This window comes from Chrysemys picta, chromosome 12 (genome assembly GCF_011386835.1).
Source record: "Chrysemys picta bellii isolate R12L10 chromosome 12, ASM1138683v2, whole genome shotgun sequence".
In the NCBI taxonomy this organism is placed as follows: Eukaryota; Metazoa; Chordata; order Testudines; family Emydidae; genus Chrysemys; species Chrysemys picta.
In genome coordinates this window covers 5,431,950-5,457,699 of record NC_088802.1, presented here as the reverse complement: position 1 = coordinate 5,457,699, position 25,750 = coordinate 5,431,950, and the positions used below count along the sequence as shown (strand labels likewise).

Sequence of the window (25,750 nt, the reverse complement as noted above, 5' to 3'; positions counted from 1 at the left end):
CCTGGTATCCCGTCTCTGATAATGGCCAGTGCCAGCTACTTCACAGAGAGATGCAGGTCTTCCTCTGGGGCAGGTTATCCTATAACTGGTCACTAGTGGAAGTTCCCTCCCTAACTGCTAGAGATTGGCTTGTCCTCCAAAGTATGAATCCTAGGAATGAAGATGCTGCATAGCTTGAATACTAGTCTTATGATATGGGACAACAGAGGTTAACAGTCTGCTCAGTGAAGATCATCATCTTGAGCAGCTACAATAGTGGCCCTGAACTGAGGACAGGAGGCCCAGGCGGGGGCTGAGCAAAGGGGCCCCAGGTGAGGACTCCTCGTGTTCCATGTTCCTTTTAATTCCCAAGTTTACATTGTTATATGCTCTAAATAACATACCGGGCCAGCATGCTCAGAGCTTGTGCTAGCTCCTATGTCCTGTCTTCCTGCTGAGTGGATTCAGCATTGCGACCGAGCATTCTGACAGGAACCTCGTTCTTTCTGTGTTAGGTGTGAGCAGGTGAAAGGTGAAGAGGAGGCGCCTGTTGATTCTTTGACTGAACTGGAGAGCAGAGTGCAGGCTCTCTCTGAAAGCCAGAAAGCTATATATTATCTACTGAAGAATTTCAGAGGTAAAATTGTAATGGTAATATTACTACTGCTAATAATAATAATTAATAAAAGGTAAGTATTCCCGATCAGTCTTTGAATTTTAAAATATTTGCGAGGGTGGTTCCCAGTAGTGATCACAAAAGAGTGTTTGATTCCCAGTCACTCTCCAGCACTGCTATAAAGCTTAAAGTGGTCTTTAATGGGGTAGAAATGGCCCTCTGAGAATCCCCAGCCAATGTGGAGCTGGTATACAGACTTTAGCCAGCCCTGCTCCTAGCCTCCAGAGCAGGGGGCGGATTATGGGTGTGGCCAGAATGTACTCTGGCTAGTCTCTGCTTCCCAGAGGCCATGGGAGCAGACCATAGCCTAAAGCAATGGTTCTCAATCAGGGGTACACACGTACCCCTGGGGGTACACAGAGGTCTTCCAGGGGGTACATCAACTCATCTAGATATTTTTGCCTAGTTTTACAACAGGCTACATAAAAAGTGCTAGCAAAGTCAGTACAAACTAAAATTTCATACAGCCCTGGGGCTGCTCTAATTACACCCAGAGGTGTATGTTGGAATTATTAATAATAATAATTAATATAGGGTATCACCTATGCACCAATTTAGCCATAAATCCCTTTATTAAATATAAAGGCCCAGTGGTATTTATACAGCTGCTCCAAATGTGCCTTAAATGCTGAAGCGGTAACCACACTGCTATAGTAACATGCAGTTATAAGTATGGATCAGGCACTTCCACAGGACTAGACCGGACGTGCTTTTAAACCCATGTTGGCCGGCTCCAACAGTGGGCAGCAGATACTAGCAGTGAATCCTCCTAGAGCTTTTATGCATTTTTTACTGGTCTCTTTAAGAATTCTTTTCTTTGTTTAAACCAGTTAAAACCACTCCTGATAATTGGGGCCTTTTCTCCAAAGTCCAATTTTCTCCAGGTCCAACTTTTCCAACGAAGCCACATCCTTTCAAGGCCTCCCCACAACTGCTAACAGGACCTGCCCTTCACACAAACTGCAAAGCATATATTTGCTTTAGCCAAGCTACTGTAACCCTTTATATACTGATCTAATCCTACAGTGGGCAGCCTCTGCATAAACCCAAAATACAGGGAGTGCAAAGATAGCTTAATGCTCAGCCCCCTATTTCCCCCCAAACACAGGAACATAGTAACTGGCCCTCAGGAGCCTGTAATAACAATATTATGCCACAGCAATGAACTGAGCTTGAGTCCTTCCTTATTTATTAAACATTTATATTGTGGTAGCTCCTAGAGGCCAACTAGGTCAGGGACCCTTTGCGTCAGTGACAGTCCCTGCTCCAGAAATCTTACTGTTAAAATATTACACAAACTATGGTTCTGATTCTCAGTCTCTCTTTTTTTCCAGTGGAATTGGGTCCTCTTGAAAACGTCTCATCTGCGGTTAAGGGACAAGTGAGTGGTGAAGACCCAACGGAGGAGGTGCCCAACAACCCTGAACAAGAGGACTCTTCTGTTTGCCTGCTGGACTGTGCGGTATTGTATTCTGTGGGAGTTCAGGGAGCTAGGTGCCAGGAATGGGCTTTAGTGGTCGTCAGAGTGGATTGAAGTCAGTGGAGTTACTGGTCTACACCAGCCAAGGATCTGGCCCTTTGAGTCCACTAGGGATGTCACTGATGTAAATCGATTTTGTGTGGAAGGTGATAAGGTACTACGTGGGGCCCTTGGAATCTAAATATGTCAATGAAATGTTTGTAGTAGGACCGAGTGAAAGTCAGTATTTCTGTTTGATAGTTCCACATTTGTTTTCATCTTGGGTCAAGACAAAAAGTCAAAATATCGAAATTTTTTCACCAAATGGAAAGTTCTGAAAATGTTTTATTTGGAAATGTGTAAACATTTCATTTCTGGTCAGTTTTGACATTAAACTGCATCTGCCCTTGATGACTGCAGTGCCTCATGGGAACTGTAGTTTGGGTGCTTCACGCCCCCATTCTTTCTTACGGGCCTGGTCCACTTTTTGGACTACATCTCATGATGCACCATATAGCTCAGTCAAAGGGGGGAATGCAATGTATCATGGGAGATGTAGTCCAACCAAGGTGCCTGGCCCATAGCGGAGAACGTAGGCTTAAGGCATCTGAACTAGTGCTCTGATGCCTCATGGGAGCTGATTAGGCAGATTGCAGTTTAATGTCAAACAGACTTGAAACAAAATGTTTTGATTCATTTCACCAAACTGAAGTGTTTCAAGTTGGGTCAGACCAAACCAAAACAAAAGATTTCATTTTGATTTCCCAATAGAAAATCAAAAATTTTTCACCAAAATTGAAATATAATATAGATGAAAATTCCCTAACAAAACATGAATAATTTCTTGTAACAATTGAGCTGTGAATAGAGATGCAGATCACAAGGGATCTCCATAGAGTGACTTGTTTCCTTTCCCTTCTAGGAAGGCAAACTCAACTCAGACAGGTAAGTGTCGTCTTCTCTCCGTCACACTCATACTTCGCTACAGGGCAGATCCAATGCTCATTGAAGTCCGTGTGAGACATTAGTGAGCTGTGGGTGAGCCCTATGTTGGAAAGAGGGGTTAGGAATTGATTGAAGATGGGACTGCTCCAACACAGGGGCTAAAAGGGTCAATCCATAGGGTCTTACAAACTCTATAAATCATAGCTCATCCATGCTTCCTGTACCAAACCTGGACAATTCAGGTTCATTCCCTATAGTCTGTTCTCCAGGGCTTTGTCCAGTTGGATTTCTGCAGTGGGGCTCTGATCCGTTCACTTGGCAAGATGATTCCATAGTTTAAAAGATTCCTCATCAACCTGCAAGGAATTCCCATCTCACCACAGGCACTTTTCTGTTACTTGTATACTCCCTATTCTTAAACAATACCTCTATGCCATGATGTATAGAATCACAGTCCTTTTTAAATAGGAAGAATGTATTAAACAGCCACAACTATAGACTCATACAGGCTTGAGTTCCAGCTTTGTCTTCCTTGTTTACCCATGTACATCACAAAAGAGACATCTGAATAATAATACTCATTATTGATGTTCCATGCCTTTTAGGGGAACTGTGTTCTGTAGGGCTAACAGGAATAAGATGCAATGCACATTTATTTTAGCCATTGAAGTGAACAGCTCTGACTCTGGTACGTCCAAGGAACAGACTTTTTATGAGTGAGAATTTTACAGCATCACTTTTCAAAGTAGAGAAGCACCATTATTCTAGTTCAATAACATGTCTAGAGCTGGTTGAAATATGGAATTTCCAAACTCTGGGGAATTCTGAGATTTCAAAATTTGTCTTTGTTCCAAATTGGAATGAAAAGTTGAAATTTAAAAATTTACTGTGACAGAAAATGTCTGAGAGATTTCATTTTGGAAATATCAAAACAACCTTATTGAAAAGAAACATTTCAATAAGGACAGAATATTTTCTCTAGACTTTAGCATGTATATAACATAATGTGAATTCTTTTCTAACTGTAAGGGTAATTAAGCTCTGAAATAGGCTTCTAAGGGAGGCTGTGGAATCCCCATCATTGGAAGTTTTTAAGAACAGGTTGGACAGGGATGGTCTAGGTTTATTTGGTCCTGCCTCAACACAAGGGGATGGACTACATGACCACTTGGGATTCCTTCGAGCCCTGCACTTCTGTGATTCTGCAATATATTATAAACAAAATGCAAAATTTCAATCAGTCCCATAGAAAATTTTGACAAAATCAACACAGTCCTGGGAAACATTTTGATTTTGTAGGATCAGCATTTTCCAATTGTTCAGTTGGAAAACTTTTTTCTACTATGTCCCTTCCGTGTACTGCTGAGTCTTGCTGGGCGCACAACTGGCCTTAACCTTTTGGAGTGAACAGTTTTTCAGCATTTGCTTTGACTGCATGAAACAATGTAGATCTGGTTGAAAAATTGTGTGTGTGTGGGGGGGGGATTTCTCTGTTTTTGGGTTGTTGGTTTTTTTTTGATCCAGATGCCAAGCAAACTTTTCATCAAGACTTTAAAATATTTTGACCAGCTTTAAATTTACTCAAAAATTGGGTGAAATCAACAAAAATTTCGTCAATTATCCCCCGCCCATACGCGCACACACACTTTATTGTCACAATTTGAATTCTCAGTCAGCTCTCACACTATAACAAATAACTGGAATGTATCAATATTTTTTTTCTCTACAGTTGCGAGAAACAAGAAGTTGTTCCCACTGATGGACAGAATAATTTAACTGACTTCATAAATGTTGAGCCAGAGGAAGCCAGAGGTAAAGGATGATCTTTGGGGTATTTTGGTACTAAATTGTTATGCAGAAAGCTGCTAATGGCTTCCGTCAAGTGAGTCTTTGATCCAAAGACAATCACAGAGCTCGTTCCGCACTCTGCTCCTGTTGTTGAGCCTGAAGGAATCCAGTCCCTTGATGTAGTAAAGAGAGATGCTGATAATTGTAATAATTGTAGGCACTGCCCAGGGGATTAGGCACATGTGCACCGCTGGGTTGTGTGGGCTGAGGGCTTCCCTGGTTGCAAACGCAGGGACTAGCAAGCATATCGGTTGCAGCCTGGGTGCACTGGAAGCAGGAAGTTTGGAGAAGTGAGAGTGACCCTGAGAGGAAACAGAGAGACAGAGCTTTTTGGGCACAGAGCTGGCTGGAGGGGCAGACATGGGGATTTCTGAGCAAGGGAAAGGCCTGCTGCTGTTTGTTGCTACAGTGTTTGGGGAGATAGGACTGTGGGAGCCTTCTTTGTAAATAGACACGGTTAATTAGCTCTTATCTAGTGCGTACAAAGGAGGTCATTATGTGATTTTATAGATGGGGAAACTGAGGCACTGAGTTTTGAAGTGACTTGTCCAAGGTCACCTGGCAGGCCAGTATAGGGTGATTAGATGTTCCGATTTTATTGGGACTGTCCCAATATTAGGGGCTTCGTCGTCCATAAGACCCAATTAACCTTCATGCTCAGTCCCAATTTTACATTCTTGCTATCTGCTCACCCTAGGCCAGTAGCAGATCCAAGAATTGAACCCAGGTGGCCAGGGTGCTAGTCCAGGGCTCTCTCCAATAAGCCACACTCATTACACAAAGAGTGTGTCTGACTTGTATCATTGAATTCTCCTCCTAACGGAAACATCACTCCAAGCCCATGATTATTGGTATATCGCTCAGTCCAAAGGATCAACTACATTTACTGATGTCGAATAAGGACTAAGGAGAGAGCAATTAGCAGTTAAATTCAGTATCTCCTTCCCCCTAGCCAGGGCCTCTCAGCTCCCCCTCTTCACTAACAGCTGGGTCAGGAGAGGCTGATCTGTGCACAAATAGCTAAATATGTGCTTTACAAATTTTTGTTTTAGCTGCTGAATATTCAGAGTCTGAGCCTGTTCCAAACATTTCATTGACGAATGTCAGTGGTACCTTAAATCTACTTGACAACAAACTGGTGGTACATTGTAGTCCAGAAAAGCCCCTTTCTTTGGTATATTTCACAGTTTTAATGATTTATTTTGTTTTATTATAATTACTTCCCTCCACACACTAGTCATCAGTGGGTTTTGAACTTAGTGCTGAAGATCCTAAGGCCACAGTCCAGCAAAGCACCGAGGCACATGCATAACATTTGGCTTGGCAGAATTTGATTTTTATTTTTTTTTTTATAATCATGACGTATTGAGTATTTGTAAGCATTTTTTTTTTAATTATCAATTTAAATTTTCATGGTTGCGGGAAATGATGGGGCAGTCAGACCATTATTGCATGACAGTAGATGTTGAAACCAGAGTCAACATGTAACTGTTGATAGTGTGTGGAGGGGGCACAATTTAAAAGTTGGGGGTCACTTGACCACCCCACATGTCACCTCTGTTGCTCTTTAGATGCTCCCCTCCTCGCTGTCCCCTCCCCCAGCTCTCCCTCTCGCTGCTTTGCCCCTTCATCCCTCCCCAGCCCTGCTGCTTGTCTGTATCCCCCCCAGGGCGGCACGTCCCATTCCCAGCGCTGTGCAGAGACCCAGCCGCTGAGGGGAGCGCTTAGCACACCTGCAGCCTGGCCAGTGGGCTCCTTCCTCCCCCGCTGCCTCTGGCCGGGCCGGCGCCCTGGGAAAGCCCAAGACCCTCCTGCATGGGGCGTGGCCCAGGAGCCCAGCCCTGTGTGTGCCAAAGCTGCCTGGAGCCCCATGCACCATGGGGGAGCCTCTCTGCCCCTCAGATAAGCACTGGAGTGGAGGGGCAGGGAAGAGATTTCCAGCTCATTCCCACCTCGAACTCTCAGGTTCTGCAGCAGCCCCTGAGGCAGAGGCTTAGCGCCCTCTTGGCCTCCTCCCCCGCTGCCCCAGATCCTGCCACGTTTCTAAAAGCTGGTACTGTAGAACCTCAGAGTTGCAGACACTGTGGGAATGGAGGTTGTCCATAACCCTGAAATGTCCGTAACAACATGGATTCACGAAGGGGAAGTCGTGCCTGACTAACCTAATTGCCTTCTATGATGAGATAACTGGCTCTGTGGATGAGGGGAAAGCAGTGGATGTGTTATTCCTTGACTTTAGCAGAGCTTTTGATATGGTCTCCCACAGTATTCTTGCCGCCAAGTTAAAGAAGTATGGGCTGGATGAATGGACTGTAAGGTGGATAGAAAGCTGGCTAGATCGTCGGGCTCAACGGGTAGTGATCAATGGCTCCATGTCTAGTTGGCAGCCGGTTTCAAGCCGAGTGCCCCAAGGGTCGGTCCTGGGGCTGGTTTTGTTTAATATCTTTATTAATGATCTGGAGGATGGTGTGGACTGCACTCTCAGCAAGTTTGCAGATGACACTAAACTAGGAGGCGTGGTAGATACACTAGAGGGTAGGGATCGGATACAGAGGGACCTAGACAAATTAGAGGATTGGGCCGAAAAAAACCTGATGAGGTTCAACAAGGACAAGTGCAGAGTCCTGCACTTAGGACGGAAGAATCCCATGTACTGCTACAGACTAGGGACCGAATGGCTAGGTAGCAGTTCTGCAGAAAAGGACCTAGGGGTCACAGTGGACGAGAAGCTGGATATGCGTCAACAGTGTGCTCTTGTTGCCAAGAAGGCTAAGTGCATTTTGGGCTGTATAAGTAGGGGCATTGCCAGCAGATCGAGGAACGTGATCGTTCCCCTTTATTCGACATTGGTGAGGCCTCATCTGGAATACTGTGTCCAGTTTTGGGCCCCATACTACAAGAAGGATGTGGAAAAATTGGAAAGAGTCCAGCAGAGGGCAACAAAAATGATTAGGGGTCTGGAGCACATGACTTATGAGGAGAGGCTGAGGGAACTGGGATTGTTTAGTCTGCAGAAGAGAAGAATGAGGGGGGATTTGATAGCAGCCTTCAACTACCTGAAGGGGGGTTCCAAAGAGGATGGAGCTCGGCTGTTCTCAGTGGTGGCAGATGACAGAACAAGGAGCAATGGTCTCAAGTTGCAGTGGGGGAGGTCTAGGTTGGATATTAGGAAACACTATTTCACTAGGAGGGTGGTGAAACACTGGAATGCGTTACCTAGGGAGGTGGTGGAGTCTCCTTCCTTGGAGGTTTTTAAGGCCCAGCTTGACAAAGCCCTGGCTGGGATGATTTAGCTGGGAATTGGTCCTGCTTTGAGGAGGGGGTTGGACTAGATGACCTCTTGAGGTCCCTTCCAACCCTGATATTCTATGATTCTGAACAAAGCACAGTTCGGGCTCCAGATCCAGCAGCTGACACTCCAGGCCAGGCCTCAGCAGCAAATGAGCTCCCTCCTCAGCTCTGGCAGCTTCCTTGGAGGCAACTACTTTCCCTAGGTTAGACTCAGTTTGCAAGCTTGTCCCACTCGTGTGCGCATGTGTGTAAACAGCATCTCCTCCCAGCAGGGGGAGGGGAGGGGTGAAAGCGGCACAGACCCCAGCGCTGCTGCTCTGCATTTACCTCTTAGCTGTAAGTGGCTGCCCCGTGGGGTGGGGTGAGGTGGGGACAGGCAGCCCAGATGTGCCTACCTTTAAGATGCAATACAGGCACAGTGCAGTATTTGCTTTTTATTTTTATTTTTTTTTTGGTCTCTGCTGCTGCCTGATTTGGTTGGTTACTTCCAGTTTTACGTGATGTCTGGTCGACCAGTCAGTCCATAACTTTGGCTTTCATATCTTTTGAGGTTCTACTGTAATTGGACCCCCAGTGCCCCGCCCCTGCTCTGTCTCTTCCCCCAGGCTCCACCCCATTCTCCAAATCTGCCCCCCCCCACACCCCTCCCAGCCCTGCCTCCATTGCTTGCTCTGCTTGTCTCTTCCTGGATCATCTCAAGGAGCCTGCCTGCAGGTAGGAGATGGTCCCGGCTGAGCAGGGGCTGGCATGGGTTAAGGACCTGGTGCCTCCCCCCGCCCGGCGGTAACCAGGTTTTTGGTTCAGGTGCCATTTAGGGTTGCCAGGTGCCAAAAACCAGACACCTCGCAACCCAAAATGGCACCTGGAGACAGACGCCAAAAACCAGACTGGTGGCAACCCCACCCTATCCTCTTCCTCCCCTCTTCCCCCCCCGCCCTTTACTCACTCCCCCCATCCCTTTCTCTTCCCCCTGCTCCTTTCCCCATCCCATCCCCTTTCCTCTCCATATTGTCCCCTGTCCCACTCCCCCTTTCCCTTCTCTTTCCCCTGTTCCCCCATGGGCACTCACCATGATACAGAAACAGGACCCAGTGCACGTAGACGATGATAACTGGCACTAGGACCCAGGAGCTGCCATCAGCCTGGGGGGAGGGGCCAAGGAAGAGTGGCCAAGGGAGCCAGCTCAGCATGGGAAGGTGCAAAACCCCGACACCCTGCAACCCTAGTCCTGGCCCCAGGGAGCGGGGGTTGCTCCGTCCTCTAGCCATCCCCCCACCTCGGGCCAGGCTCCACAGCTGCTGAAGTCCCTGCAGTCAGGTTCCCTGGGGTCAGTGCACAATGCGTCCTTAGGGCTTAACCCCTTCCTGCCCACGCTGCAGCCAGGGGACAGGAGGTGACTGGGTTATGTTGGTGGCCAGCAGCAACCTGGAGGTGTTAGCTGTCTTTCTGCACTGTGCAGTCAGGAAGGGATGGGACAGGGGCTGCTTCGAGCTGCAGGGCGAGTGGGAGGGAGAAGGGATGAGCTCTGCAAAGACACAGACCAGGTCATCCCTTCCCCCCCTTCTCCTGCCTGTGGCTGGAAGGAACTCCTGTCTGACCCTGCGTGCCTCCCCCCACGTATTGCCTCTGATTTGAGGCCTAAAAGTTAAAGCTTTATAAACCGTTAAAACACAAATTGTCAAAGTATACAAAGTAAATACCTTTAAATCAATAAACCGTACCTATTTTTACTATTCATTCACTAGCCTATTTGCAACAAGCCCAATTCAGAAGTCTGAATCACTGGATTTTTACTTTAATACATACATTCTCAAGCAGCATTTTTCTTACTTTGCCTATCTTAGATTTCAATTATTATTTCAATGGACATATTTTTTCACTGGTTTGTGTGTGTGCTGGAAGTGATGTTTACCAACATTTACCAATTTAAAAAAAAAAATCGAATCCTTCCAAGCCCACTTAACTTTGACTGTGTGAGCAGTTTCAGTGAAGACAATGGGCTTCTATAATTTGACCTAAATAATTATTTCCATTAGCTGGTAGCAATTTTGAGCTCATATCCTTCATGTTGACTAGCTACCAGGGTGAATCAAGACTCCTGTAGCCAGAATGTTACATTACTTTATTCTCCTGAGTTGTGGACTGCAGGCTTGATGTTGAAATGCCGGCTCATTATCTGCTTTGAGTTTGTTAGGAAAGCCAAGTTTCATTAATATTATAGGTAATCCAAGCAGTACAGAGACAGGCATACTCTGTGGTGTTAGCGTGAAGTAGCAAAATGCTTATACTGTATATTTATAACACTCAGGCTTGGTCTACACTGGGGGGGAGATCAATCTAAGTTACGCAACTTCAGCTACGTGAATAATGTAGCTGAAGTCGACATACTTAGACCTACTCACCGTGGTGTCTTCACTGTGGTGAGTCAATTGCTGCCGTTCCTCCGTCAACTCTGCCTGCGCCTCTCGCTCTGGTGGAGTCCGGGAGTTGACAGGAGAGCGCTTGGGGGTTGATTTATCGTGTCTAGACTAGACATGATAAATTGACCCCCGCTGGATAGATTGCTGCCCGCCGATCCGGCGGGTAGTATAGACATACCATCATTCTGTCTTCTCCAGTCTTACTCTGACCCCCTTTGCCTAGCTAATGTGTCAAAGCTGTGTCTCCTGCATGGTGTCATCTTCTGACTGTGAGGCCAGATCTGCACTACAGTCTTATTTGGTATAGCTACGTCACTCAGTTATACCGACCTAACCGCCAGTGTAGACAGGAGACAGGGGCTTCTCCCATCAACATAGCTACCGCCACTTGCGGAACTGGATTAACTATGCCAATGGGAGAAGCTCTTCCATCCGCATAGTAGCATCCTCACTAAATTGCTACGGTGGCACAGCTGTACCAGTGCAGCGTTTTAAATGGAGACCTGCCCTCAGTGTAACAACACAACTGTGTAGATACCAACTACGTTGGCTACAGCAATAATTTTGTTAGTGTTTAGCAGTTGTAGGCTGTTATCCTCTTGTGACATCCGTGCCCTGTGGGAGCCACCTGAGGTCACTCAATTAGGGTGAACTGCAAACAGAATGGGGCGGACAAACCCCAAATGCTGGTGGATATTCCAATATTTGGATTTACCAAGCCAGGCCAAAATAGCTTCTGTATCGCCTCATTGGTTACTCAGAAGTCCAAACAACGCAGTTCCCTTAAAGTGCCCAGCCTCAGGCCTCCATTTAGGTACACTTGTCAATATATGATGGTTACTGAAAATCTTATTTCATATAAAAGAAAAGGTTCTTCCAATCCCAAAGGATCAGCCACATGCCCAGGTCCAATTGCAACGTAGATCTTACCCAAAATACACCCTTAGAGCCAATTCTTATTAACTAAACTAAGAATTTATTTAAAAAAAAAGAGTGAGAGTGTTGGTTGAAAAATCAATATACATACTGTGACGGGGCAAGGCCAGATGCCTATAGAAAAGTAGTGGGAGATAGCTATATTAGCCCCAGGTTAAACAAATCACTGCTACCAGGATAAGTAAATGGCAGCTGCTCCAGGTCAATTAAGACACCTGGGGCCAATTAAGAGCTTTCCAGAAGGCAGGGAGGATGCTAGGTTGATTGGGACACCTGAAGCCAATCAGGGGCTGTCTGAAACTAATTAAAAGCCTCCCAGTTAGTCAGGTGGGTGCGCATGTCAGGAGCTGTGAGAAGTTGCGCTGTTGGAGAGATTGAGCTGTACACACCATATCAGGCACAAGGAAGGAGGCCCCGAGGTACGGGGGAAGTGGGGGCTGCTGTGGGGACTCTGTCCCTCAGGCAGCATCCATTGTGTGCTTTCCGAAGTCACTCACTATTGCAGCTGCTGCCACTGATCACAAGGGGCATCTCTCAGCGTCACAAGGGATGGGAGAACATCTGTTAGCTCAGAGTTCAGCTCTAACAAGCATCCACACATTCAAGGGTGAGATTTTCAAAAGGGATTTGTTTCAGAGTAGCAGCCGTGTTAGTCTGTATCCACAAAAAGAAGAACAGGAGTACTTGTGGCACCTTAGAGACTAACAAATTTATTAGAGCATAAGCTTTCGTGGACTACAGCCCACTTCTTCGGATTTGTGCTCCTAACTCCCAGGTGCTTTTGAAAATCCCAACCCAGTTATCTGAATTATCCAGACTTTGAAAATCTCTCTCCCAGAGCCCCATCTCCTCTGACATTGGACCGCACTCCTCTTATAGGTTCTGCAACCTTCCCGTCCCAGATCCACCCCTGAAGATCTGGGAGGAGGGTCATGCCTGCCAATGGCACTCATGAAAATCCAGAGTGGGTTAAAGACTCCTGAGCCCACAGTGACGTCCTACAGAAGGTAGAAGTGGGTGGGGAATGGTCAGAACTCTGCCTCTGCGAGGGGAGACGGGAGACTGTCCCAGTTTCACAGCAGGGTGACTTCTAGAAATGGATCAAGCTTCCTGGTGTCTTAACTTTACTAGGCTGGTTTGTCCATCTCTTCTGCTTCAGGGCTAAGTGCAGCTTCTAAATAATGGGTTCAGGAGGGAATTGTCCCTGGGGGCACATTGCCTCATATCTCCTACTGCAGGGTTCTTGTCCTTCCCTCTGAAGCATCTGGTGTTGGCCGTGGTCAGAGACAGGACACCAGGCGAGATGGACCCAATGGTCTGATCCAGTCTGACAGTTTTTATGTTCTTATCCCCAGTGACCCTTCCTCACCTCTAGAGCAGCTCAGTGAGTATTGATGGCTTCTTCTTTTATAGGTCATTGGTTTGACTCCAAGTTCAGGAGATGTGGTGCATGGAAAATCGTAGCTGCTGTCGTAGTACTTGCAGTTCTCCTTATCGCAGTGATTGTCTGGTCAGGTGAGTGTGTAACCCATCTCTGTGCTTTCCATTCTGACCTAGAACTGTCCTAATGACGTGCCCTGACCTCTCTGGTTTCACACACATCAGCTGCCTTCAGTTACAGTGCCACAGCCTTGCTGCGGGGACTTCTGCTCTTTCTACTGCCAGTCCAGCCAGAACAGAGCCTCAAAGGGTTAAACATGCATAGTTAGTGCAATATAGACCTCTGGTCTGATCCCATCTGCCCTGCCTCTATGAAGTCCTCCTCTTGCATCTTATGTTTAGGTGCCACAAGTACTCCTGTTCTTATGTTTACAGCAGTGGTTCCCAAACTGGGGTTCATTAAATGTTACGGGGGGTTCTCAGGGAAAAATTCCCTAATGGCAGACAGAGCGTCCCTAGGGACTCCGGGCAGCACGGGGGCAGCATCCCAGAGCCTCTGGACTTCCAAGAGCTAAGCAGATCAAAGCAAACATCTCTATCGCACTGAGGAGATTTAAACTTCAAGACTCCTTCTAAGAAATGGAAAGGGAGGGGGATATTTTTTTGCTGTTTTTAAAATTAAATAGGCAGCTAGTATTGCATTTAAAATGATTATGAAGAACAAGTTTAAGCTTTGTTGTAACATGCCTTGTTTGCCTGGACTGCTGAAGACCTGAATGCTTGTGTAGGAGGAACTCTTTGAGTTGGCTCCTTAAATACCTTCCTGCTGTTTCACATCTGATACTCCTTGATGAAATATAGAAGACTTGTCTTAGAACAGGCTTAATCAAAGTGATACAAGCTACGAAAGTGAGATCTTGGAAGAGTGTTGCCGTTTTCATAATGTAATCAAAATACTGTAATGATAGATAATAATAAATAGTGTGTAATAAGCATGTTATAAAAACAAATTTTACATTTCCAAGATCGCTGCTTTTATAATTTATCCTCAGGTGAAGGAGAAAATTCCTGGAAATATTCATTTTTAGAAGGGGGTTTGCGAGACTTGACATTTTAGTGAAAGGGGTTCACATGTTTCACTCTATATGCATCCGAAGAAGTGGGCTGTAGTCCATGAAAGCTTATGCTCTAATAAATTTGTTAGTCTCTAAGGTGTGGTCCCCACTAAGCCCCCACTTCGGACTAAGGTACGCAAATTCAGCTACGTTAATAACGTAGCTGAATTCGAAGTACCTTAGTCCGAACTTACCGCGGGTCCAGATGCGGCAGGGAGGCTCCTCCGTCGATGCCGCGTACTCCTCTCGCTGAGCTGGAGTACCGGCGTCGACGGCGAGCACTTCTGGGATCGATTTATCGCGTCTTAACCAGACGCGATAAATCGATCCCAGAACATCGATTGCCTGCCGCCGGACCCTCCGGTAAGTGTAGACAAGCTCTAAGGTGCCACAAGTACTCCTGTTCTTTTTTAGCAAAGCAACAGTGACGCCTACTGGTTGATTGTATGCACTGCATACAATCTTAAAGCAAGGGTATCAAACGCATTGGCGGAAGAGAGCCAAATTCCATTTTTAATTATAGTCTACAGCTGGTCTCCCAGTGATGCCAGTGGTATGTTTGAACAGAGATTGAGGTGGAATCTGGCCTTTTTGTACTAACTAAGCTCTTGATTATTTTCATTATGTATTGTTAAGTCAGTCACTGTCACATTCAGTATCACTGAGTGGGGGAACTTGCCTTTCTCTGGGATCCTGCTATTCCTGCTCTTTGTTGCTTTTTCTCTCCCATCCTCTTTTCTGTATTTCGCTTCCCCTTCCCTGTTGTTTCTCTGCTCCTTTCTTCCCTCTGCATTCCCTTCTTTGTGGCTGTTCTCTAATCAAAAGCCCCAGGGGTTTCACTCCCACATCTTTCCTATCCTATCTGCTGAAATGACAATAAACTATTTAATGCTGGTATTTAACATGTCATCCTGAGGGTTTAAAGTGAACACTGTAAAAGTATCCGGGAGTAGCTGTGTTAGTCTGTATCCACAAAAACAACAAGTAGTCTGGTGGCACCTTAAAGACTAACAGATTTATTTGGGCATAAGCTTTCGTGGGTAAAAAACCCACTTCTTCAGATGCAGTGAGATTAATTGACTTTGAGGTCAATTCACACCTCTCAGAGCAATTGGCTCAGGATCTCTCTAAACTCAGGCAGATGTTGCAGCTTGGATTGGCTTGGGTCACATTTGGACAACTCTCTTTGCTACCATGAAGGCTAGAATGTGACGTTTTTAAAAAGGTGAAAGCTGAGTGGCTACAGGGAGGCAGTGTTGTCTAGTAGATAGAGCAGTAGACTGGCTCTCAAGAACCCTGGGTTCTATTCCTAGCTCTGCTACTGGGTGATCTTGGTCAAGTCATTGCTCATAGCTGTGCCTCAGTTTCCCCATCTGTAAAATGGGGATAATGGTACTGACCTTTTCTGTAACGCACTTTGGGATTAGGTATTTTTATTATTGTTACAGAATTTGACTATGCCATGCAGGTTGCGGGGGGGAGGAGCAGTGTGGGGCAGAGATTACTGTTCACTTCCATGGGAGCAGCGTTAGCCCAGCACTTAGAAGTTTTGAAAGTCCTACCCTACGTGGGAAAGCTGTACAACACCCTGCCCTAAAGGTAACACCCAGAGCTTGTATCTGTGAATAAATCTGCTAGATGGGCATTTTTGCTGTACAGTCTGGGGGTTCTATCACACAATGTCATTTCACAGTAGGAGCTTGGCTTTGATTTGGAGATCATTTCTCTCTCTCAATCTCCTCCTGTTTTATTACTGATGCTTCTAGACCCTTGCAGCAGTCACCAGATGTTCTGAAACCTGTGTCTGAGGTGGGGTGGAAGAAAGAGATGCTCTTACCCCTTTTTACTTTTCAGTGTCAAAGGCCAGTGTGACGCCTCCCGACAGGCCTGCTGCCTGCTGCCCTGAAAACTGGATTGGGTACCATGGAAAATGTTACCTTTTCTCTGACGATGAAGCAGACTGGACCTCGAGCCAACATTTCTGCTCTTCCCACGGTGCCTCCTTGGCTTGGCCAGACACCCTGCAGGAAGAGGTGATAAAATTTTAAAAAAATAGAGATGATTGTAGTACAGAGTAAAGTTAGCTCAGCTCAGGAGAAAAAGAATAGCACCCCCTGAAGTGAGGCAGCTGCTACCTCCCAAAACAGGGCAAAGCCATTTCTGAATACAAAATAAAAAAAATCTGTATTTGCAATATAGCAGTGAGCCTCAACTGAGATCAGGGCCCCATTGTGCTGGGCGCTGCACAGACACACAGCGAGAGATAGTCCCTGCCCCAGCTGAGACCAGGGCCCCGTTGTGCCAGGTGCTGCACAGACACACAGGAACGTCTTTCACTGTGTAGATGATCTTTCACTCTAAATATGCAAGACAAAGAGAAGATGATCCCTATTTTACAGATGTTGGACTGAGGCACGGGGGGAATATGGGCAGGCTTTTAAAAGGGCTCAGTGTTTGCCTTACCTATACAGGGAGAGAATATCAGATACTAGAACAGTCTAGCAGGCAAAGGAAGCGGGAGATCCAGAGATGTTGAAACTAGATAAATTCAACCTGGAAGTAAGGCACAACGTTTTGTCGGGTTAATTGCACATGGGAACAGCTTCCAGAGAGAGGTAATAAATTCTCCATCACATGCAGTCGTTAAATCAAGCGTGAGTGACTTTCTGAGTGACACACTCTAGCTCAACCATAAGTTATGGGCTGGTTACAGGAGTCACTGGAGTCCCGCCTCCTGGACCTTGTTGTGCAGGAGATCAGGCTAGATCATCTGATGGTCCCTTTTGGCCTTAGGATCTAGGATCTGTGTTCTCTGTTATGCTGAGGACCTTTTACGCTGCCCTGTCATAGCATAATGGGGAATCGGTCCCTATGAATCTGAGTAGGGAGAGAAGGTGAGTCCAAGGGGTTTGGTTTGTAATGTCTATTTCCCCTTTGCATTCTTTAACAGGATTTCTTGATGCGACATAAGGACAACCTTGATCCCTGGATCGGCCTCAGGAGGGAACTGGCCCAGCCCTGGAAGTGGCCCAATGGCTCAGTATTCAACAACCTGTGAGTCACTTTCTATTCACAAAAAGAACAGGAGTACTTGTGGCACCTTAGAGACTAACAAATTTATTAGAGCATAAGCTTTCGTGGACTACAGCCCACTTCTTCGGATGGTCTCTTGGGACACAGGCAGCTGTGGTGGGGGTCTGTCAGTTCTAAATTCCCACCCTTTGCTATGGGATGACTGGAGACCCCTCCTACAGTCCTTGGGGAGGCAGGAGTTCACCCGGAGATCACTCCAGCGCCTTCATTGGCAAATGCACAGTCCAAGTGCCACTCCAGCATCAGTCAGAGCATTTCCTTCCCGTTGGGCTCTGGCTGATTCTCAAAGGCCGTGCAGGCTCACAGAGACCAGAGCTGCTCCCTTAGCAGGAAGGATGGCCCAATGGTTACAGTGCTGACCTGACACTAGGAGAACTGGGCTTAATTCTTTACTCTGCCACAGACTCCCTATATAACCTTGATCAAGTCTGTTCGCCTTCCTGTGGCCGATCTGAAACAATTGGGATAAAAGCAGGGGAGCAGTGAGGATAAATACATTAAAGATTGTAAGGTGCTCTGATACTACGGTGGGGGCATAAATAAGGACCCGAGACTGATAAATAGAATCTGTCCTCAGCCTCTCATCTTGCTGTATCCCAGCAGCAGCACATGCCCTGTTTTGCAGCCTGGGCAATCCCTTCTCCAATGGAAAAAGAGCTGGAAGTAAGGCAGGGTTTCCTGACAGCGAATCAGGGCTCTGGGAGCAGGGGACTGGCCCATTCACACTGCCCATGTGTGGAACTTCCACTACACATAACTAAAAGGCTGAATACAGATAGATCTATTGGAAATAATCACTGGTTCTTCGTCTGCTTGCATAACAACTCAATATTTTCACTAGGACTTTGACTCAAATTCTGTGCTGATGCCACAGGGTAGAACTAACAGGAGAGATGTTAATAGCAGGGGAGAAATTCCATTGTCAAGGAGGTGGCAGAAAAGACTTAAGGTTCATTGGCCTTGTAATTACTGCTAAGTGAAATTTTTCAGAGGCAACTTTTTTCCAAATAGCAGATTCAGCCACACTGAAATGTTTTGGAGTCATGTTGGTTTCACAAAATTGTTTGTTTAAAAAAAAAAACACAAAATATTTCGATTTACCATTTGAAATAACTTTAATTTTGGAACTGCCTTTATTTTGTTTTTTAATGTTATTTTAAAATGGTCAAAATCAAGTGTTTCAGTTTTGCCAAATGAAATTGTTTGGGGTCAAAATGTGTTAACTTTTTGATTCACCAAAATTTTTGAAAAATGTTATTTCCGGGTCGACATGGAACAATTCTTTTAGTATATTTTTGGAATTGCCAGTGAACTGAAAAATCCATTATTCACACTCTACGTGTAATGGCCTCCTACACAGGGGTCAGTTCCATCCTCTCAAGAATCCTCTGAGACAAGAAGGAAAGGTCTGATCCCTGACTGATTGTAGCTTCATTGATCTTACTTTTTTGCAGGTTTCAAATAGGAGGAGGAGGAGAATGTGCCTATATATATGATATCACGGTCAGCAGTTCAACGTGCTACACAAAGAGGAACTGGATCTGTAGCAAACCTGATGAATTTGCAGAGAGAAAGATTGCTTAAGACCTATTAACCTGGGCCATTTTGATTTTGCCACTTGTTGGGGTACCAAGAAGGAAAGATTTGTTTTTTGTTTTATGTGGCTCGGGTGGTCTGTAAGTTTGGCCGCCCATGGTCTATAGTGTTTCTACATGTTTCCTGGAGCTCTGAAAATTAAGCACATAAGCTCTTTTTTTATGGTTGGGCTGCTGTTCAGCTGTTCGTATGGTCAATGATTTCAGTCTTTTGTGGTTTTTAAATTGTTCAAAACATAGTATGTACATCTAGTTCTGCTGAACGGTGCTAAGCAAGTGGTTTTCAGACTTTTGTACAGGTGACCCCTTTCACACAGCAAGCCTCTGAGTGCGACCCTCCCTTATAAACTAAAAACACTTTTTTATATATTTAGTACCATTATAAATGCTGGATGCAAAGCAAGGGTGGGGTGGAGGTTGGCAACTCACAATCCCCCATGTACTAACCTCGTGACCCCCTGAGGGGTCCCAACTCCCAGTTTAAGAAGGCTTGTGGTAATAGATGCCATTAAATGAGTCTTAATAGATGCCATTAAATGAGTCTTTGATCTAAAGAGAGTGCTGCCGCCAAAGCAAAAAAACAACAACGGAGTGCTTGAAAAGTTCCATCCTCCCCCTAACAAAGATGTAGAATGACAGGATTAGCTTCGAGAGAAAAGGCGAGTTAGGCAATATCCAATGCCCAGAATCCTGTCTCTGACTGGCCAATGCCCGGTGTCCCAGAGGGAATGAACAGAACAGGTAATCATCAACTAATCCATCCCCTGTCAGCCACTTCAGCTATTAGAGGTTTAGGGACACCCAGAGCCTGGGGTTACATCCCTGCCTATCCTGGCTAATATCTGTAAGCAGAGTCAGGATGAGCTCTACCTTGACATCTGGTGGTGAATTATGGCGAGTTGTGAAAAAGAACTTCAGGGGCTGATCTTGTTTGCATAGGCACACCCACCCTGCCTAGCATGAGCCCACAGCAGCCAAAAGTGGTCACTTTGGCTGCTGTGGGATCCCCAGTTTCTCCGTTATTGGGGCAGGAAGAATAAAGTGTTGTTACCCTGATTATGTGAATCAAGGACAATGAAACTGTTTTATGGCAGAGGGACTCGCCATCAACTAAGTAGCATTTGCTAGACAAGGGACATGGGTTCCAAAACCTAGTGAATGGAGAGAGGTTGGGGGTACAGGTCTTTGTACCTGATGGCATGGGTGTCCTTTGATGGCCTGAAATACCAATTGCACTTCTTTCTCTCTCTACTGGAATATTAGAGCTACTTTTAATTCTATTAGGGGTCTAGATACGGGCTGCTGAGTTGAATTTATTTTGGGCCAGTGGTGCACTAGCACTGAGGCTCCCCTCCTACAAGCTGAAATCACTGAGTGCTGTGGGGGGGCCTGAAGATGTGTTGCTGAGTGGTTGGTGGAGCCGAGTAGTTTGTGGGATGGCTGGTGGAGCGGAGTAGTTTGTGGGATGGTTGGAGTGGCTCATGAGACAGCTGGTGGAGTGGAGCGGCTGACGGAGTGGCGGTGAAGGTTGCAGCAGAACCCCATGGAGAGGTGGGGCAGTCGGCCTCAGATCACATAAGGTGCCCCTTAACACTGCTGTGCCCCCCTCCCCCCCCCAGGCTGGGAGGTAAAACTCTGCAGATAAACTTTTGAACTCTGGGGCTGCACTGACTAGGTACAGAGACTTTTGGGGTGTTGGACTTTTGGAACTTTGGGTGATTTGGGGGGGGAGGGGTTGTTGGACTTAAGACCCTGAGGGGAAAAGGACACTGCCAAACTTACTTGGGGGTGGGTCTTTTGCTCATGGTTTGAGTTATGAATCCTGTTTGTGGTGTTTCCCTAACATAATGCCTCATTGTTTCCTTCCTTTATTAAAAGGATTTTGGTTTACTCAGACTCTGTGCTTGCGAGAGGGGAAGTATTGCCTTTTAGAGGCGCCCAGAGGGGTGGTGTGTAATTGTCCCAGGTCATTGGGTGGGGGCTCGAGCCGGTTTTGCATTGTGTTATTGAAACGGAACCCCTAGATACTGAACCTGGCCCTTGTTGCTGCCAACTCAGATGGGCAGAAGGTTTACATAGCCATTGCTGGCCCTACCCTCCATGAGTTTTAGTTCTTTTCTGAACCCAGTTATAGTTTTGGCCTTCACAACATCCTCTGGAAACGCGTTCCATAGGTTGATTGTGCATGTATGAAGAAATACTTCCTTTATGTTATGTTATTGACTGTTCCACCAAGGACAGTGACTGCTCCTGTAGGATATTTGTCATGTTATGCAGGGTCTCATCCATAAAGAGGTAGGTGACAGCCCTCTTTGCCTGCCAAACCACCTCCTCCACTGAGAAATAGGGATGAGAAATCACCATCAGTTTCATCCTCCCCCAACAAAGATGTAGAATGACAGGATTAGCTTCGAGAGAAAAGGCGAGTTAGGCAATATCTTTTATTGGACCAAATTCTGTTGGTGAGAGAGCCAAGCTTTTAAGCTTCTTTCTGCTTTCTTCACCCCTTTATTCCCCAAAGGGATGGCCTTCCACACAAACCCCTAGACCCTCTGCTTTGTAATATGTTTACTTGCAGTATATTATTCAGCCACTAGATGTCACTGTAAAAAGAAGAACAGGAGTACTTGTGGCACCTTAGAGACTAACAAATTTATTAGAGCATAAGCTTTCGTGGACTACAGCCCACTTCTTCGGATGCATATAGAATGGAACATATATTGAGGAGATATATATACACACATACAGAGAGCATAAACAGGTGGGAGTTGTCTTACCACCTCTGAGAGGCCAATTAATTAAGAGAAAAAAAACTTTTGAAGTGATAATCAAGCTAGCCCAGTACAGACAGACAGTTAGATAACAAGTGTGAGAGATTCAATGTTTGTAATGGCTCAACCATTCCCAGTCCTTATTCAAACCGGAGTTGATTGTGTCTAGTTTGCATATCAATTCTAGCTCAGCAGTTTCTCGTTGGAGTCTGTTTTTGAAGTTTTTCTGTTGTAAGATAGCCACCCGCAGGTCTGTCACTGAATGACCAGACAGGTTAAAGTGTTCTCCCACTGGTTTTTGAGTATTTTGATTCCTGATGTCAGATTTGTGTCCATTAATTCTTTTGCGTAGAGACTGTCCGGTTTGGCCAATGTACATGGCAGAGGGGCATTGCTGGCACATGATGGCATATATCACATTGGTAGATGTGCAGGTGAACGAGCCCCTGATGGTATGGCTGAAACCTTTCATAGATGTCACTGTGTGCTCTAACAGTCACAAACAGAGTGTGGACCTTGGTGAATATGAGAGAAAAAGCTTGGACTCATTTTGTGTGGAAGCCAGTTTTGGTTTTTTATTCGGTTGGGGTTTTGACTATAGTGTTTTTGTTTGTTTTTGTTTTGTTATAATAAACTCCTGTGTACTACAGACTATGGTTCCATATATCATGACATTGCTAACTGGGAAATAAAAATAGAACCTGGCCTGTGAACTGCTCTCATTAGTCCAGAACCTCTGAGAATGAGAGACCAGACATGGTGAAAGAAATCTCCTCTTACATTTTGTGTTTACAAATCATATTGCTCTAGGAAAGAAAAAGTATAACAGCGTGTTACAGAATTTCCTTTGTGAGAGTTTGATACATTTTCATTGTACAAAGGTAGATCATTTATGCTGCTGTTTATATCAGTAGAGCTTCCGTCCCACAAATCCATTTGAACCGGATATTGCAGATATCAGAACGGATCTGATTCTTTTTTATCACGCTACAGCTGTTGTTCTCGGCAGGACCTGGAAGTCTGGGGAAGGAAGGCAGCATGAACTGCCAGAGGAATGAAGCTTTGTGCCATCTATTGTTAATTTTCTTTGTCGAGAGTAGCAATTACATAGCTCATGGGCGTATACTGGAGTTAAGACATTTATGATAAGATTCATAAATATTATGTGCAGAAGAGACCATTATGATCATCTAGTCTGGCCTTCTGCAAAGCATAGGCCAGAAAATTTCACCCAGTGATTCCTGCATCCATTCCAATAACTTGTGATTGAACCAGGATGTATTTTTTAAAAGGACATGTGCATTGGCTTTTGTCTCTTTACAGTCCAGAAGTATACTGCATTCAACTGTTCATAGTTTCAGAATTACAATGCATCTTTTTTCCAGACTCTTTAAAACAGCAGACACAAAGTAATGTTCACCGAGTTTGATTTAATGGAGATCCATCCACCCACATCCATTTCCCCTCTGGGAACATGACACTGAGTCCAACCCAGACAAGGTGTTCACCTTCTGTAATGTTCTGTATGAAAGCCTCTCATTGACATGATAGAGGCATCTGGGTGAATATAACGTGCTATAAATCTCTGTCATCTTTACTCCTTGTCAAGAACATGACTCTCAGATCTCCATGTAGGCATTTGGGTGTAGTTAAAGACAGCCAAGCTTGTATTCTCTTTCTGTTCCCCTTTCCCAAACGTTTACCTTGCCACCTGTTACCATAGCTGCCAAGTTGTGCATGTGGCCACATGTGTGACATTTCTCACAGAGATAACTAATCCACAACTCTTGGTGGGAGGTTGTACGGATGGGGCAGGGAGGCACAATCCCTTCCACAGCCCTGGGAGTAAATCGATTGCTGCCAGTTTAGCTGTGTAACACACACTGACCAGATTTCGTCAGTGGGAAGCAGGAGCCTATCCCCATGCACTCCTCCAACAGGGCTGGTGGCAGAGGTCCTACACACACCCACATCCTGGGACTCATTCTTTGCCTTCAAAATTTAAGCCATATTTAGTGTGGCATTCCTTGATTTTGCTGGGAGATTCCTTCGGTGTCTCAGAAATTTATATTGTGGATTCTCAAACTTAATTAAAGGGACAGTGCTCCCGAACCTTTAACAGAGACTTCTCTTCCCACAAAAGTTCATTAGACATTGGTGTTACATATGTTTAACACATACAAATGTTAGGATGTTTTGTAAACAATCTAACTATAAATCCCTTCCACTCTCAATTGCTCAACTTTCACTCTCTTGGTTCTTGTGATGTCATCCTTCCACTAGCCTGCTAGTCACCATAGAGTCTCTCAGGGCAGATAAACCCTGGATTTCTAATATAAACTACACATTGGGAAAAAACGTTTGTTTTGATTAAAAAAATCCTTTCTGGCAGCTTTTATGTATCATAAAAAAGCAAAACAGGGACACCAGCTGCAATCCCGCCCTACGGATTAACTTTAACTTCAAACATCCGTCCACCAGAGATGAAAGTTGAAACCCCTACCTCCCCTTCAGGGATACAAGGCCTGTTTAAGCACCATACATTTTCTATTTTACCATTTCAGCATCCTGGTTCTGGATCACTAGGAGTTGAGAGTTCTTCATTTCACAGTCACTACGACTTTCTCTCCAATTTTGGCTGGTTTTGGAAAGCCAGTAGCACTTTCCCCTGTGCAGCAGCCAGTCCATGGGGCAGAGTTTGCATCCAGAGCCCTCTGAAGGAACAGGAATAAAAGATAATGGTCCTATAGAACCTGAACCCTAGTAACCTTTCCTTACAATGATGTGTGGTGGGGTATCGGCAGAACAGTGCGTGTGTGTGGCAAGCCCAGGGCTGGGATAGCTGAGGGGCACTGGCAGAGCTGTGGGGGTTGGGGCAGGAAGTAGGGCTAGAATAGGAGTGGGGCTGCAGCTCAGGTTTGAGGGACATCAGTGGAGAGGTGAGGGGAGATCCCATGAGTAGAAAAACAGGGTGGCTGCAATAGAGTTCTTCTTCGAGTGATTGCTCAGGTGTATTCCACTATAGGTGTGCATGCTCGCCACGTGCACCGGTGCCGGAAGTTTTTCTCTTAGCAGTACCCATAGTGGGGGAGCACCGCTACAACCCCTGGAGTGGCGCCAACATATCGCACCATAAAGGGGGCTGCACACTCCTCCCACCCTCAGCTCCTTCTTGCCGCCAGTGAAGGTAGTCGGAACTTGCTCCAGCTTAGCTGCAGCGCTTCTAGCCTTAGTGGTACTCAGTTCATTGAACCATTTCATTTTGAACTTCTCTGACAAGCGCCTGGCTCAGGGCATGCCCCGTGGCCCAGGCTTCAAGTTGTGCGACTCCTGTCGCAACTCTATGCCCAGAAGCGATCCTCACAATCAGTGTCTTCACTGTCTGGGCGAGTCTCACGTTAGTGAGAAGTGCAAGATTTGCCACTCCTTCAAGCTGCAGACAAAGAGAGAGCGAGACATCCGACTCCGAGCGCTTTTAATGGAGTCGGCATTGGCCCCGGCACTGGCGTGTCAAGCTGACACTACACGGGCTCCGTGTCTTTGGCGCGTGCCGAAGCACCACACGTGCAACGCTCTGAGTCTGCTCCCGGTACCACGTCCTCGGTACCCAGTGAGGCGCCATCGACGTCCCGGCACCGATCCCCGACTAAGAAGTCAGGGAAGTCTCAGCGACGCCGTGAGAAGGAGAGGGGGGAGACTAGACCCGAGTTGGGCAGCCGTCAATCCCCATTGGGACAGAGACCTCCAGCTCAGGCTGAGCGGAGTAGTCCGGTCCTGTCCGTGCAAGCCTCGCCGGAGGTACGCATGCCTTTGACGCCGGAGGTAGCTCAGGCCGCACGGGCCATCCTAACGCTTCCAGTGCCGGGACTGCCACCACAGTCGGTCCCGCGGTCCCATGGGAAGCCGCCGTTGGGCACCCATCAGCCCTCCCCGGAGGTTGAGGCACCCTCCTGGGTCGAGGTGCAGACGAGAGCACCGCGCCGCACATCTACTCCACGTCCGGATTCATTGCTCAGCGGATCCCACTCCTCCGCGCTCAGACGCCATCGCGGAGGAGACAAGAAACAGTGCCGTTCCTCTTCGAGCTGCTTTGAGAGCAACAGGTCTCGGCACTGTCGGCGCCGGCGCTTGCACTCCGGCACCTGCCGCCGCAGAGGCCATGCCCGGAGCGAGTCCCAAGAGTCCGCAGCCCGGTGGCCACAGGCAGTCCAGGGATTCTTCCTCGGACATCTATCTGTCGAC

At 46.3% G+C, this 25,750-nt stretch overlaps 1 protein-coding gene across 1 annotated transcript in view; it reads left to right on the top strand.

Annotated features, from left to right (window-relative positions):
- Positions 1 to 18,878, top strand: part of LOC135974700 (E3 ubiquitin-protein ligase TRIM11-like) — a 33,530-nt gene extending 14,652 nt beyond the window's left edge. The window contains exons 5-12 of the mRNA XM_065563152.1: positions 495 to 616; positions 1,990 to 2,117; positions 3,037 to 3,059; positions 4,789 to 4,871; positions 12,968 to 13,069; positions 15,904 to 16,082; positions 17,000 to 17,103; positions 18,597 to 18,878. Of these exons, the coding sequence (XP_065419224.1) occupies positions 495 to 616; positions 1,990 to 2,117; positions 3,037 to 3,059; positions 4,789 to 4,871; positions 12,968 to 13,069; positions 15,904 to 16,082; positions 17,000 to 17,103; positions 18,597 to 18,726 (871 nt within the window). The 3' untranslated portion in view covers positions 18,727 to 18,878. The remainder of the gene's footprint in view (positions 1 to 494; positions 617 to 1,989; positions 2,118 to 3,036; positions 3,060 to 4,788; positions 4,872 to 12,967; positions 13,070 to 15,903; positions 16,083 to 16,999; positions 17,104 to 18,596) is intronic.
- The last annotated feature ends 6,872 nt before the right edge of the window (positions 18,879 to 25,750 follow it).